The sequence below is a fragment of the Fusarium mangiferae genome (assembly GCF_900044065.1).
Source record: "Fusarium mangiferae strain MRC7560 genome assembly, contig: FMAN_scaffold006, whole genome shotgun sequence".
Classification (NCBI taxonomy): domain Eukaryota; kingdom Fungi; phylum Ascomycota; class Sordariomycetes; order Hypocreales; family Nectriaceae; genus Fusarium; species Fusarium mangiferae.
This window is the reverse complement of record NW_024573926.1, coordinates 1,971,407-1,986,841: the sequence shown is the minus strand read 5'-3', so window position 1 is coordinate 1,986,841 and position 15,435 is coordinate 1,971,407. Positions and strand designations below refer to the sequence as shown.

The 15,435-nt window shown below is 47.2% G+C and overlaps 7 protein-coding genes across 7 annotated transcripts; 5 read left to right on the top strand and 2 right to left on the bottom strand.

The window, feature by feature from the left end:
- Positions 1–817: 817 nt before the first annotated feature.
- FMAN_03388 (uncharacterized protein) lies at positions 818–1,837 on the top strand (the record flags this gene model as incomplete). Its single annotated transcript, XM_041832201.1, has 2 exons — positions 818–1,572; positions 1,627–1,837. 2 exons carry the CDS (start codon positions 818–820, stop codon positions 1,835–1,837), a joined length of 966 nt encoding a protein of 321 aa, XP_041682688.1.
- A 1,728-nt stretch (positions 1,838–3,565) lies between these two features.
- On the top strand, positions 3,566–4,727 carry FMAN_03387 (uncharacterized protein; the record flags this gene model as incomplete). The annotated part of the gene is made up of 3 exons (XM_041832200.1): positions 3,566–3,794; positions 3,859–4,194; positions 4,255–4,727. The coding sequence occupies 3 exons, from the start codon at positions 3,566–3,568 to the stop codon at positions 4,725–4,727; spliced, it is 1,038 nt and encodes a 345-aa protein (XP_041682687.1).
- Positions 4,728–6,007: 1,280 nt separating this feature from the next.
- Positions 6,008–6,504, top strand: FMAN_03386 (uncharacterized protein; the record flags this gene model as incomplete). The annotated part of the gene is made up of 2 exons (XM_041832199.1): positions 6,008–6,298; positions 6,346–6,504. The coding sequence occupies 2 exons, from the start codon at positions 6,008–6,010 to the stop codon at positions 6,502–6,504; spliced, it is 450 nt and encodes a 149-aa protein (XP_041682686.1).
- A 391-nt stretch (positions 6,505–6,895) lies between these two features.
- On the bottom strand, positions 6,896–7,717 carry FMAN_03385 (uncharacterized protein; the record flags this gene model as incomplete). Its single annotated transcript, XM_041832198.1, has 1 exon — positions 6,896–7,717. The coding sequence occupies one exon, from the start codon at positions 7,715–7,717 to the stop codon at positions 6,896–6,898; it is 822 nt and encodes a 273-aa protein (XP_041682685.1).
- A 3,328-nt stretch (positions 7,718–11,045) lies between these two features.
- On the top strand, positions 11,046–11,479 carry FMAN_03384 (uncharacterized protein; the record flags this gene model as incomplete). Its single annotated transcript, XM_041832196.1, has 2 exons — positions 11,046–11,366; positions 11,420–11,479. 2 exons carry the CDS (start codon positions 11,046–11,048, stop codon positions 11,477–11,479), a joined length of 381 nt encoding a protein of 126 aa, XP_041682684.1.
- A 651-nt stretch (positions 11,480–12,130) lies between these two features.
- FMAN_03383 (uncharacterized protein) lies at positions 12,131–12,721 on the bottom strand (the record flags this gene model as incomplete). The annotated part of the gene is made up of 1 exon (XM_041832195.1): positions 12,131–12,721. One exon carries the CDS (start codon positions 12,719–12,721, stop codon positions 12,131–12,133), a length of 591 nt encoding a protein of 196 aa, XP_041682683.1.
- Positions 12,722–14,072: 1,351 nt separating this feature from the next.
- FMAN_03382 (uncharacterized protein) lies at positions 14,073–14,666 on the top strand (the record flags this gene model as incomplete). Its single annotated transcript, XM_041832194.1, has 1 exon — positions 14,073–14,666. The coding sequence occupies one exon, from the start codon at positions 14,073–14,075 to the stop codon at positions 14,664–14,666; it is 594 nt and encodes a 197-aa protein (XP_041682682.1).
- Between the last annotated feature and the right edge of the window lie 769 nt (positions 14,667–15,435).

Sequence of the window (15,435 nt, the reverse complement as noted above, 5' to 3'; positions counted from 1 at the left end):
CACAAGTAAAATAGTCAAGATACAGGATTTGGGGGCCTTGCTTGCACTGATGGTGACGGAGGCTAAGCCCGGGAGAAACTGTCAAAACAGGAATCTCGCGTATCGTAGATGCGGCACATTGCCGTTCATGCGCACAAGCCTGCATGATTCCGCCGTCACAGCGCATCCAACTTGACCCGAAAGAATGGTTGTCAAAGCATCAAACCCTGCCAAGACCCTGAAATGGTCTGCTCCATATCACTTTAAGCACCGTGATGCGTGCGGATCAAGGTAGCGTCAGCAGGGAGACAGATCGACAATACTTTGATGGCCTATCAGCTTGGCTGGCTGTAATAGTACCAGCAAATTGGCTCTATGTGTGACGCTACATCACATACACCACATTGCATTTGCGGCAGGTCTGCCGCACCTTTGGCTTGGGATCCGGCTGGGAGGAACTAATCTGCCAACGACTGCCGATTGACAGATTCCAAGATCTCGATCGCGGCAATATGGGAATTCCCATCATAGCATCTGTTACAGTGGTTAGTAATGGTTTTCGGGCCTTTTGAGTGGCAGCCTTCTTTTGTCTCAGTTTGAGCACCTGCTTGGGATGCGTTTTCTCTGTCATGAGGCTATGAATTGGCATTGCATGATGAGAAAACATTGTAGGCAAGATCTGCTATATGGTTTGTTCTTAAGAGCCCCATCCCCTATGACATCTGCTACAGTATTTCATTGTTCACACAATCTGATCGTCTATACTAAACTTCTTCAACATTCGAATATTTCGATTCGCTAGCTACGCCTTGAGCTCAGTATGGAAAGTACCTACAACATGGAGGGCCAGTGCTTTGTTCCACTTGACACAGGCTTTACCTTTGCCTCCTCACCTGATGCCCCTCTCACCCCTACATCGTCACCCCGATCAGAGTGGATGGAGTCTGGACCTTTGGATTTCAACCATCTCTACAATAACGCTTACCTCTGGATCAACACGACATTTCCATCCCCCTCTTTCATGTCAGACACTGTCAGACCCGAAGCCGGAGACTTGTCGTATCAGCATGTGCATCAACAAAATCTCAGCATGGACTATCAACATATGCAACATACAAACACAGTCGACATCGCTCCAGTCAGTCCGATCAGTCCATTCACCATGCCCAACGCACCTGGCACATGTGATAGTTACTCCGATGTCAGCACGATGCCATCTCCCCAAGCTTTTTCTCGTCTTGGGAGCATTTCATCCATGTCTTCATGGTCTTGTTCCATTGATAGCCCGTCCTCGGATCACTCCGAGACGCGGCATTCAGATGTCTCAAACTGTCTTGGCCCGGACCCTTATGCCTCGCCCCTGCACACGTCCAGGTCGATCTGCGAGATGAGATCCCCACCTGTGATGCGCAATCTCTCAAAAGAAAACTCCGTGTCTCTTCAGCGGAGGGTTCCGAAACCAAGAGACCAGCCATTCAGAGCCGCCTTGCCTGCCGGAACAAAAATTATCAAAAAGGCGACTGGCGAGTGTGACTACCCAGGATGCAATAAAGCATTTCGTCGCATTGAGCACCTCAAGCGACATAAGCAAGCGTACGTATATTACCAAATCTGAATTTGATAAGACATACATCTGACAAAACATAGGAAGCATGGTGAGGGAGAAAACAACTTCTCCTGCGAGTTTTGTGGAAAGGATAATTTCAATCGGTGGGACAATCTGCAGACTCATCGCAGGCTGCATACGCGAAACAACAAACGCTATCGCAGCATCAAATTTGTCCCTGCTGCAGTAGCCATAATTGAGGAGGAGGACCTTACCCGAAAGAGAAGAGTGACGCTTAGGTCTAGGCGGTGAAAGAACAAGCCTGGCGAGTTCACACATGAGCACGCGGGGTTTATTCTGGTGAGGTGATCTCTCAAAATTCAAATGAATTACCTATTGCAAGCACGAGGTTTTACAAGTTCTGGAGAAGATATGGAAATCACAAGGAAAACAGCACCGAACTTCTATGTTAGTGGCCCAGATAGCAAGTATTGGAGGGATTTGTCATTCTTGTATCAACATTTATCATTATCATTATTGTACTTTAAAATCTCACGTTATATACCCCAGTACCAACATGCATCCAGATATCTCAGCTTGGCGTTTTCGGTGTTTACTTCCATTCATAATTTGCTCTGAGACTTGCTGAAACTTAGTCTGCCAATAGAGAGCGCTTCCCAGTCCCCGGTAGATTTCCGAGCCTTATTGCAAGCGAAATGGGACTTGTGCATATGTGAGGGAGGTACGGCGTACGTAGGCTTGGCTACCTATATCGGTTTCCAAGGCTGCTTAGTAGACCAAGCTAGTGGCCGGCTAGCTCCCCGAGATGCTGCTAAAGTCGACGTGCCCCTGTCTCTGCTGACTGCCCGATTACTAAACACTAGCTCGTTACGAGGGGGGCATAACCCCTCGATCGCTCACACACACTCTCTACACGGTAGCCCAGATCCAGTCGAAGTGCCCTGAGCTGAAGTTGAACAATCCTCTAAGAATCAAGGATAAGGACGTCATTTGACACCCGCCACCCACCTCTTTGGTTCGTCTGTACCAAAGATCGGCGCTATTGAAACCTGGATTAGCGCCGAGATTGGGGTGTGCCACATTTTAGCACAAGCCTCGTCTACCGGACCCAGGAAGGGATGCCGTGTCAGCGGCCGATGACTCGTTAGGCTAGAGCATCGAGGAAGCCAGATTTCATGGAGGAAACTTCTTCAATCGGAGAAAACAAGTAGCGGCCGATAGAGCGCCGATGGAACGATCTCTGGCGGCCCTTCCCTAGTGGCATTTGGGCGACAGTTACCGGTAGTTAGCCACTTTAACTACAAGTTTAAACGCATGTCGGCACTTGATATTGACTGCTCTGTTCTCTCGAGTTAAGGGAATTGACAAGTGATCAAATTTTCAAGACACCTCTTATCGTATTGATGTCTGGGGAGTAATTAGAATGTCACCCAGTCACATTACTCGCCATTCTCCCGGTGCCCCAGATCGATCTGCGCCATATGTCAGATCCCTTGCCCCTTCACATCCCCCAGCAATCAACTTCACGTGCGCCACACAAGAGAAATCCGAACAGGGGGTGGCACTGTCCCCCCGATCTACACCCCACTCCCGCCGCCTTTGCTCCGTAGATCACTTCCGCTTCAGTCTCAGTCTCAAATCCTTGACAGACGCGGAATTTCAGTAGAGGTCACTTGTTGGTTATTTCCCGGCTTCATTCCTTTTAAACCGGTAGTGTCTACGCCTGAGATCTCGATGTATTGCTCGGTATTTCACCCGGTGAAGACACATGGTCATACTTAATCTCGTTGCCATTGCAGCGTGCACCATTCGGCACCAGCGCGCAGCTAGCATCAGCTGTTAGCCAGATGTGTTATTCCCAGCCCTGATCAGCACTGATAATTTAGCGGCTAGCATCCCGCGACCTTCCCTCGCCCTACGCACTTAAAAGGTTATTCTTTGATCGACCTTGACGCTTTCACCCTTCTGTCAACATCCTTGGCTTCCGTGCCTCTCGAAGCATCTAGCGCCCGCACAATCATGTCTTTCACAGCCTTCAACTCGTATCAGCTTGATACATCCGATATCTTGGATGCGCAAGATATTCAGCCTCCAAATGACTACTATCAATACAGTCCATTCAATACTTGCCAGGTTCCAGGCATGGCTCAGTATGGCATGGGTTCCGCTGAAGACTTACAAGAAGCCGAGGAGTCAAAGTCAAATACCAGGCTGAAGCTCGGTTACAAGCGAGCTTCATCAGCGTGCAGTAAGCAGCCTTTCCTACGCCCAGCTTGGGGCGTCAAGGCTCATGCCTCTAACCAGTTTTCCAGAACAGTGCAGGCATCGAAAAATCAGATGCATCGCCTCTTCTTCTGACGCGCAAGCTCGCTGCGTCAGCTGCGTTCGGTTGAAGAAAGAATGCAGTTCTTACCTGACGGGCCAGTCATCTACTGAAGGCTCCAGTCTCGTTCGAATAGCCAGGTTCTCTCCTGGTCCGGATCCAGGCTTGCTCCCATATAATCCATCACGGAATTCTGACAGCATGGATCGATATATAGACGGCATAAAGTCATCTCTGGATCCGTCCGAAATAAGGCCTACATCTCAAGGGATACCAGTTAGCACTGGAATACCATGGACAGACGGCTTTGCACCTGACATGAGAGGTTTGTTCACCCCCAACGACACAGCCCTTGGAGCCCATCTTTGCTAACACCTCTTCCTAGTATCTACTGTGGCAAATCCAGGAAATCTCATTATGAGAAGCCAGAGTCTTCCAGGTACGAGTGTTCGAGTCTTGGGACAAGACTTGAATTCAAACGCAGCTGGGTTCGACTCAACCCAGGGGGTACAGCTCTCAGAAGCCCCTGCAATGTCACAATACTCAACACTGGCGGACATGTCTAGTCCATCGACTTCGTCGGTTTCTGAAACGGCAAATCCTCTATATCAACAGGATTTCGGCTTTCCATGGGATTCCAACTCGCATGCACTGCCGATGCGATTCATGCCCGGGTTTTCTGATTCTGCAAATATGGGTGATATGTTCATCGGTGGCGGAGGGGATGTTTTTGATTTTAATTCGGGCCCGGGGCCCAGTACGAATCAGTCGCTTAATCTTCAGGTCAACCCAGCGGCTCCGGGTCGCAGTCAATCGCTTCCTTATAACGGATATGCCGTTAATACATATTGGGAATGATGATTGGGAGTGTCTATGGCGAGAGCGAGGTCGTTCAGTGTATGTATTATTTCCGTCGGAACTTGGAACGTGCAGGATTATATGGCATGGCGTTTATTACACCGTTGAAGGAGGTACTGGGTTTGGGTAAATTGCAAGGCTTCATAGACTGTTTTTCTACTGATAAGGATGAAGTTATGGGACGCCTCGTCGTCAAATTGGCATTCGGTACTTGGTTTAGAATGTATTATAAACCTTCTTCTGTGGCACTCTTTTTTGAGTATCTGTGACCTTGTCTCTGTGTGACAACAGCTCTCTTTCCAACGTCTTCATCATCCTCATTTACGTATATTTGTTTCGTTAAAACAAATATTTGCAATATTCTTATCTTATGTGCGGTCGGTCAACCACGGAGAATAAACATTGTCCAAGAGACAGCCTCCTCATCTATGATTAGTCCAGTTACGTGGTAGAGGACCGGCAACTCTGGTACACTGCGTTGGTGGGTCCTGTAGGAGAGAGAGACGTGTTAGTGTTGGCGGGCCTCAGATTATCGTTAACTAGAAGCGGAATAGAAGGACTCTTGACATGAGTATATAGTGGCGTGCTAATGAGACAGCAGGCGAACAGCAGATTTCGAAATCATGTCTTGCTTTGCTTTTTATTCTCGGCACGAGATGCAAGATATCAAGGACTGCCCCCACCGCGGAATGTAAGTCGACTCACCCGAGCGCCACCAAAAACAGTGTTGGAGGCGGTCAATTAATTGGGGGCTTAATTGTGGCCGTATATCTGCCAACAATCGACATGGCACTTTTCTGTTCCCCCCCCCTTTTTTTTCGTCTAGAAGGACGGCTTGGCTTCTCATCCCTACAACAGGTTACACAAACTCTGCACCATGAAGAAGTCATCTCGACATTCAGACGATTCTGGTCCCTTAAATTATCAGAAGCTACCATCTATAGCAGAGATTATTCAAGCTGATCAGTACCGCGCTGGCCGTAGCTTGGGTACTCCACCAGCGTCTCCGTCCCCTGGTCCATCATCCATCAAGAAAGAGGAGGATCCTCCACCCCAGCCAGTTCGTCCCCTGTCGAACTTATCTCATCGCTTCCGTGGTTCCTCCACCGAAATTTCACTTCCTCGCGCAGGCAGCCTTGATTTTAATCCACCTGCACAAGCCCGACATCAACACGTCTTGGACTCTTACCCTGATAACCAGACCTACAAAGAGGCGTTGGGTCAAGTATGGCAGGCATGGTACCACGACTGTCTACAACAGTATTAACCATGGATAGATCATGTCACTTTCTCATACTATCTACAATTTTGCTCAGGCCAACCAGAGCACTGCCTTGCAACAACACACCATACCTGTGAATCCTGCCAGGCTCCCGCGAGAACAGGAGGTCAGTGATATGTTTAGATATCTGGAAAGGACCAAGCAGTTATTGCAGCAAGTCGGTCCACCACAAACATCTTCAGGGCTCCAACCAGGTCTTCAGCCTCCTCAGCAACAACACATGATCAGTATGCCCAATCCCATGACGATACCAGTGAATTCATCGGCAGGAGTTCCAAGGCCAGATCTGGTAAGTCGTCATTTGACGGAGCTGAGGACATGTCTGACGCTCAACAGCCCGTGGTTCTTTCAACACGATGTTGCAATTGTAGTAGATTTGTTGCTCGCGCATCGCGACAGCGATCTCATAGGGGACCGACCTTATGCCGAGATTGTACTTCTTATCAAACGAGGCAGGATGCTAAGCGGAGCTCTAGACGTGATCGGCCACTCTGAAGCCAAGTGCACTCAGATCAGCATCGCTAAGATTGAAGGACAAGGGGTCCAAAGTTCTCTGTATATGCTATTCACTGTTATATTAAGAGATTTTCAATTACTTATATTTAATCAACACTTCACTTCTGGCTATCATTCATATAACGAGACCCTTGCAAGTACATTGTCATATGTCACGAGCCATTGTCGAACTAGATATTATAGGATTTTGACCTGTAGAGGGCTCAATAATTAGACCTTAAGAGTTTTATCTTATCAAGGCAATGAGACCGGGTTGGCTTATCACGTATAAAACAAGATACTCCGGCATGCTCTGATAATAATAACCATAGACTTCGTTCCGACTGACGTGATGTTGTCTTCAGATTACTGGCTAATTACAAAGTAGTATTTACTGGAATATTATCCCCCAACGCTTAGCCTTCTTCGAGCAAGCAGGCCAGGCCATGTACTCATTTTCAATTTGGTCTCTCAAGCTCAGCTTGAGTGGTGGGTCAGGAGGAGCTCCAGCTGTGGTGGGGTTCAGAATCCATGTATGGAATGAGACACGATGCGCCTCGATGATGGAGAAACGTATTAAGCTGTCTTCAACCTCGGACGATTCTAAGACTGTTTCTTCAACATCTGTCAACTCTTCTTCATCTTCGGTAACGGTCCCACTCTCGCTGCAGCTAGGCTCAGACCAGTATGATGCATGTGCTGAAGGAGGTTCCAGATATCCAAAGGTGTTATGCCTAAGAGATTCTGTGTCGCTTTCACATGAGATATCCAAGCTGTGCCCATGTGGAGAAGAAGTCCGAAGAGGATCTTTTGGGGGGACAGGAGGAGGCTCAAGACTTCGAATGCTATCATCATCAGACTGATGTGTCTGCATGACAGCAGGCTTTGCTTGTTGAATTTGCTCCGAAGACAGGAAAGGCCGCTGACAGAGTTTAAGTGGAGGTCGAAGGATGCGACCTGAAGAAGCAGAAAAAGAGCGTAGCTGTGAAGCAGCTTCTATCTTTAGATTGCCCCTGGGGAAGGTCTCGGGTACAGAATAGGCCGACGAGATAGATACTGGTCTTAAATGCGAGTCTTGAAGCGAGACTTCGTGAACAGGGGTATAATGAGGGTAACAGCGCCTTTGATTTTCTTGGCTCTGGTATGTTTTGGCTTGTAATGTCGTCGTGGGCCAGCTATGTAGTGCTTTATGTGATTGAAATGACATCGCCATATTGGTTCTTAATTGACAAAAAGGTTCTCAAACGGTGGTCTGTAGAATCGTGTTTGGCTGGGTCTCGATGAAAAAGGATGAGTGGATATCAAGGACTTCCTGAGCCTAATGAGGGGAAGAAAGGGATAGGTACAGCTTCTGTTTCAAAGAATGTCTTGTAGGTTGGAGAAACGACTGTATTGCATTGCCAGAATGTGAGGCCACTGGAAGAAGACTTTAATATGCTGGAGGGAGTTCTTTCTTATAGAACCCGTCAAAATGTGGAAGATCTGGAGCTGCCTTCCTGTATATGAAGTCCATATTGCCTTGATTCTACTAGCTACGGCTTCCATCGACCGATTTCAGCTTCAACCACTTCCGTCTTCGGCTAGTTTGCTCTGAGATGCGGCTGACTGTGTGCCCTATGGGCCTATCACCGATGCAAGGAGAGCAACTGGAATGCAAGACTGACTGTAGGGATGGCGGCTTTCTAGGTCACACCTGAGCTGCGATTGGCTCACTTTTAGATTTTCAACTCAGGTAACGATATCGATCTATATGCTTTCGTCTCGGATCCTCGATCTTGTACATACGCGAGACATTGAGAGATTTTTGGAGCTTCGTGGTGTCGTAGATTTACAGTGATCGCTGTCCCGTGTCTTACCTATAGGGACGTCATTTATCCTATCCGTCCAGCATAGAAACCTGCTTTTGACCCGGGAATGAATTTTCCCAAGTGGCTGGACGAATGCGCTGCCATCAGCTGTTGCGCTCTGCGTATTGTGAGAATCGAAGTTTTGAGTGATGCATCGAGGATGCTTTGGTCTTCTCTATCATTGGCAGTGCCTTACCAGGACGCGTTGAACATGTTGAAGCATGAAAACTTGCTATATCCAAGGATGAGGTTTGACAATGGAAAGATGAAACACGGATATTAGGGAACTAGCGTGTCGTAGTCACCTCAAACTTCGTCATCATGACTTGCGGCGCGGAAACATCACCCCACAACTGAAGTCTAGGCCTACAACTAAATTCTCCGTCGTGATACAAGCTCTCAGCCACAGTTCTCTGCTGAAGATAACGCTTCTAGCTCACAAGTTAGACATTATACCAAAATGCCTGACCAATCACTACAGTCTAGGTCTGCCCTTGGACCCATTCGGAGAAATCTCACAATACTGTATAATCAACCAACGCTTATCAAGCCAAACGGCAAGTATAAGGAAATCATTTCTATTCATAATCCGTTTCCTCAGATAAGTGAAAAATCTACTTCAGATCAGTGCTCATTGCGCTAGAATCTGGGAATATATATTACGAGTCTGTTGCCAAATATCAGTATTAATTAACTGTAACTCTTCAAATTGATGAAATTTACCCTGGACCTTCTATAACACAAACAGAAGCTCCATACATCATCCAAATATATTAAGAAGTTAATCTGGATGAGAAAAATTGATATAGCAAGTTTATGATTATGATCAACCGAAACAGTAGGTACCGGAGAATATGGCACAACCTCAGGAAGACATAGACATCACAACCCGTCGTGAAGTTCTCAGGTAGGTATTCATTTGAAACACGTTATTTATTCTTGCCTATGGACAACCCTTGCGATAAAAGCCTTCTGAAAGAGGCCTGACGCCAGGTCAGTTTGAAGTATAGGCTAGTCAATGCAATACTTTTATATATGTCGATTTATGGCCAGAAGCGCCATATCGCTTGATGTAAGTGAGATTCTAAACCTGGTTGAAATCTTGCATTTCTTTTCTCAGTAAACTGAAGTTCCATGGAGGATGATATGCGTTGATTGCTAAAAGTCTGGGATATACTTCTACCATGTTGGTGGGTAGCAATGCACCAAGGTAGACCAGAAAGAGATATGATCAAACGGTGGAGGATCGTCTTGACGTCAACAAAGTCTTGGTGCGTTTTTGAAGCTCATCTCGATGCGCAGCTATGTCTGGGCTGGTTTAAGGTAGCGTGAAAATAATCAAACAACTCTTACAGAATCAGGTTTGACTTCTCTTTTATTAATAGTACCAATGTTTACACTATGAGTAGTATTATTTCTATGAGTTTCCTGATCCAACATCGCCATATTCACGGCCCGAAAAGGCATGCCAGTTATTGATGGAGCAATATGGAAAAAGGCCGAGTTCGAGCGGCGGGACTCGGCGTCGCTGTTTGCCAACTCAATCTTGCCTCTCAACTGTAATCACTGAGAGGAAAAGGAGACTGCAAGGGATGTCGACGGAATACCCATTCCTTTCTCCCAATGCTAGCAAGTTTGACATCTGTTGTTTGCAACGCACTGAAAACAGCCAAGGGAGCGCTAGGAGAAATTTGCAATGTGAGGGGAATGAACACGACGACTGAGACTCATTTTGAAGTCATAGCGAGAGGGAGACTGAGGCCGGAGATAAAGCCTCCCGGCGTTGATGTAAAAGGGCACCAAAAATTGATTCAAACTTAAAAAGCGGCTAAGGCTGAAGTGGAAAGATCTTCGGCACTCACTATGCGGGGGAGCACAATGGGCTTCCTAAGACACGATTCCGTTCCTCTGTTCCTGAATAAAAGGTCTCACTAGTAGATTGAGCCGTGTTTCACTCATGTGCCGTGTCTGAGGCAGAAGTAGGGCCGAATTTCTGGGTAGGGAGGATGGCAAAGTAAATTCCTCATGTTGGATCACTCCTTGCATTTGGGTCCTGTGACTGGTACATGGTAGAGTCGTTTTAGTGGGATGGAGTAGCCAATTATGTGGAGCGAGTGAGAGTATGGGGCTTGAGGTAACCATCCTGTCCTATAGGCTCTACGTGAGTTGCTCAAAAGCAAAGACTGTTCAGTCAGTAAACCCATTTCATACCATTACGTGGCAGAGTTGGGTAATAATACCAAAACAAGCAAATCTCTCTATACGAATGGCTTACATCTCGTGAAAATATGTCTCAACGACTATCGTGTTCTCGTCGTGTGCATACGCAGTCTACAGTCCCACCGTGCAGCCAGCGATGAGCTCCGCTGGTGTCTCAATGAGATTTGCTTGGCAGTACCATGCCGATTCCGAAGAGGATGGCCAACCACGGTGGGCATCGAAGCATCGAGTAAGGAGAGATCCAAGTGCTTCCTTCATACCAGTCTCCCTTAATCAATCCAAAATCCACCGTCAACCAGATATAAAAGGGTCGATGCAACTCTCCAAACCAGAACATCTCCTCATCATCAATCATCAGCATCTCTCAGCATCTCTTAGCATTCGTTCAGCTTTGATCTTCACCATTCTCTACCCCTCAAATCCACATAATCATTCTATAATATCTTCTGTCTTTGACAACTCAATACCTTCAAGATGCAGTACATGACCATCGTCGCTTTCCTCGCCGCCACCGTTGCCGCTGGCCCAACCATCCGGGCTTACCCTTCCATTGACCAGATCACGGTCGCTCAAGCCAACAATGCTTGTGGAAACAACATGCAGGTCACCTGCTGCAACAAGGTTACCAACACCCCTGCCGGCAACGCTGTTGGCAACGGTGCTGGTATCCTCAACAACCTGAGCCTGTTTGACCAGTGCTCCAAGCTTGACGTTAACGTTCTGGCTATTGCTAATGGCCTCCTTAACAAGGAATGCCAGGCAAATGCCGCCTGCTGTCAAAACAGCGGCAGTACTGTATGTATCTCCAACCCTTCTCAGTAGCTCTCTTACTAACACCTCGGATCTAGGCCCAGGGTGGTCTTGTCAACGTCGCCCTTCCTTGCATCGCTCTGAGCAGCCTCCTCTAAGCGCTTTAGCCAACACGTGGGGCGCCACATCTCTACCATGTACTATTCATCGGGTTGCGATCACGCCAATTTGGCGACTCCACAGTCTTTACCTTCGTGTCCTCGGGTGGCCGTCAATTTCCATCGCCTGAGTTAGTGTGTTATTTGTCATTGTTTTGTGGATTATTTGGGGGGTGAGAAAATGTGTCGTTGATGGTATGCATCTCACGGCAGGCTTGCAAGACCTGTCAGGTATAATTCATTCATCGGCAAGGGTCATAATTTAGAATTAGAACTCAATGATATCATTATGCGGCATTCAAAGATCAATTGCACCTGTGATTTTCTCTTTGCTTATCTTGTCAGTTGAGCAACACTGGATATTCATCACCCCGAAGCACAGAGGAAGAGTCTATCTTCGTGTCCGTCATGACGCTCTAGTGGCTCCTCAAGCTTCAGAGTATAAATAAAACCTATGCTAACATCAACATGCTTGGATGTTGTAAAAGCTTACGACTTGCTTGGCCTGTCCTTTGAACAGGTTTCACTGAAGTAAATGGAAGATGAAGAAAGTTGTGACGGGCAATTTGTCACATCGTAAAGAAAAGCTTCAAACACCGAGTTCATTTATATATAATAGCTTGATAGCTTCAATCTATAGATAGCGTACGACTAACACTGTTGAGCATAATTAAGTAATTCGCTCCCAAGTACAAATAGGACAGGCTCCGAGACCCTGCGAACATCTGCAGGAGACATTCCAATATCCCACCCAAGATCGTGCAGCATCTCCATTTCCATCGAGTTAATGTGCTCCAGGTTAAAGTAGTGAATGCCACTCTTATGCAAAAACCTCACCCACCGAGCATTGGGAGGAGGATTATCGTACAGATGCTTGACAGCAATAATCATAGAGGTAAGGGCTAAACGATACGAAGCGCTAGGAGTAGATCCAGACGCTCCAGGATGCTGGAGCCGCCAACGACCAAGATATACTGCAGAGGCAACCATGACGACTCGGGGTAACTTGAATGCCATCACCAGAGTGCGAATAAAAGACGACAAGCTAGGTAGAGTGTTTTTGATCGAAAGCGCCCCGCTGCAACTACATGTCTCTGTCGAATACTTTGGATGCCGGTGCAGATACGGGACAGCGTCAGCAGCCATGGCGGTGATATAGTTCATGAAGTAAAGGTCGACGAAGGCGTCTGTCAATGGCCGGGCCACGCTGTGACATGGCGGAATTGTTGAGTACGACGACATGCCTGTGAAAGTGATAGATGACTAATGCAAGAGATTATTTAGTGACGGTGCTCGAATAGGTGTGAGTGTGAACAATGGGGCGTGAGTGTTTGGGCCAAGGGGTTGAACAGGTAGCCAAGCTTGGGGCATAGACATTGGCTCTGTGAGCTATGGTTTACCACACATACCGTTGGACTTAGAAGGGCTGATCAATTTTGAGTAACAGATTGACCTGGAAAGTGGATTTGAGACGAGTTTACGGCGCCACGGACAGAATTCGACAAAGAAAGACTATTTGTATTGCTTAAGAAGTACAGTGGCTGTTATTGTTCATTATTGTCATGACGCACGTTTCAGCAACGAGTCCAAAAACAACTGAAATACGCTCTAAAAAGTCTCTGAACTTTACAATGACAGGGTATCAAAGACGGATGCTTTGGGTTGGCTGAGGGAATCAGCTGTTCCATCGATATCGAGAGCCTAACGAAGGCTGTCGAAGAGCATCATTTAATTCCTAGACTGTGTTGGATGCAGGGACCGATTACCTAGAATCCACGGATGTGGTATAGCTTCATTTTATGCCTTGGCTACTCCATACACTTGCTACAATGGGCAAGCGGCTTCCATGTGCCGAGGGAGAGGGAGGGTCTGCCGTGTCTGACTTGGATCAATAACTTGTATGCAATATTTAAAAGCTGGCTTGGGGTACCTGAGACACCCTTAAACGTTTGTTCGGCAGTCTCTTCAGATCGGTCCGATTGTCTGCCGTGTTTCTGAATGTCACTGGCCATCAATTGATGTCACTGTCTCTGAATGCGTTTCCTTTTCCTCAACCTTCAATATGCTACATCCCTATGTTTTGAAGACGTGGAATGCTGACAGTCTCTGATGAGTGTGATTTACTGTAATTTAACAAATCCCAGACTCACTACTAAATGGACTCATTACTCCCTTGATCTGCACCGTCTGCTCTTCAACATCTGCCAATAGTCACATACCACTGGCGATCTATGTTAACAAGATTCCCCTCACGACTGTGACTGTAAATTAGAGTAGTCCAGGCTAGCACAATACTCTTACTGTCATTCAAATTGGGAGCATCCCTTTGTGTTCAATATTTCCTTTTCACAGAGATGAGAGATCAGCGTTTGGAATCATCCTTGATAGTTGATCATTCCACTAGACTTACAACGCGCGTCTTTTCTATTGGCATGGCTTTTGCGTACCTGCATGTACAGCATCACCCCCTTGATGTTACCCATCTCCGGATATAAAATGTCTGATACTTACCAAGAAGTTCTAAGTATTCTCCATCCTTTCCAAACACACTCTTTTACCACTCATTACAACACGCTCTTGAACATTCTTCAGAATGCAGTCATTCCTTACTCTTGCGATGCTCTTTGGTAGCACACTGGCAGCTCCTCTGAATGCCGACCAGAACGAACTCCTTAGCCCCGAGAAACGTGAAGCCCTTCCCCCATCCGTCGTGCAGATCATCGACTTCGGCAACGGTGAAGACTCTGAGCCTTCTACCACCGATCCTTATGTCATCGAAACCGCTACCAGCACTACCGTTTCTGTCACCCCCACTGACTACCCGTTCGATGATCCCCTTGGATCCCCAGACCCCAACGGCCCAATTGGAGGGTTGGACAAGCGACAGCTTGAAACTGTCACAGGCCTTCTGGGACTGAAGACCGCAGACATGAACAAGAGGCAGCTTGACGCTTTGACTGGCCTTCTTGGAGGACTCAAGTCCGAAGGTCTTAACAAGCGACAGCTTGAAGCCGTCACCGGTCTTCTTGGCCCACTCCTTGGTGGTCTAGGTGGTGCACCACCTGCAGTGCCACCTCCCGCCCCCATTCCCGGAGCCACCACGACCGCGGAAGCTACTACCACCGCCACTAGTGCCGTTCCCACTGTCACCAACCTCGAGGACTTCCCCACGTTTGGTCCTGCATAAGTAGGACGGGAGGGTAGAGCGTGGTGTTAGGTCCTAGGACTGAGTCGGAAGGTCGTAAGGTGCGCTTCATGTATGGTCATGCCTGATGCCTTTGTCACTCTCTTGTTATTCTTATGGGGGGCTTTCAGGTTTTGAGTTTGGGTTGTCTTGATCGGGAGAATAGTGACAATATCTTGTACACCATAGAGGGGGAAGCGATCGTGCCTTTGGGCTCATCAATGGACATGGTCGGTTTTATGCTGTTAGGTATAGTTCTGAGCTGAAATCTCGATACTTTATTTGCGAACAACAACATTTGCATCGGAGTGGTCTTGTAGGGACATCTCTGAAATTGTGCTGAGTATTGCCGTCTCAATAACTTAAGTGTCCCGTTTGACTGCCCTTTAACAACACCGCCTAAATGCATAAGCGCACTGCTGAAAAGGAGAGCATACCTTTTACGGAGTCTATTTTAACAACCTGCATTAAAGTCTAATATTTCCTCAATGCCCTAGGCTAGCCTGTACAAATATTTTCTTTCATCTTTGTAAGAGACCAGTAAATGGGTATCTAGTCCATCGGTTCAAATAAGTAAATAGCAAGAAATATAGCAGTGGCGCTCTAGGGTACCACGTGATCGCCGACCTCGGATCCACATGAGCTCACGTTCTCGGTGGGCGATAGCCAAACACCAAGTCAAGACATCCCTCTTCAACAGGGAGACCGATAGCGCATTCAACGCCCGACATTGAAACACGAGAATGCCGTTGATGGCCCGTTGAGTTGACCT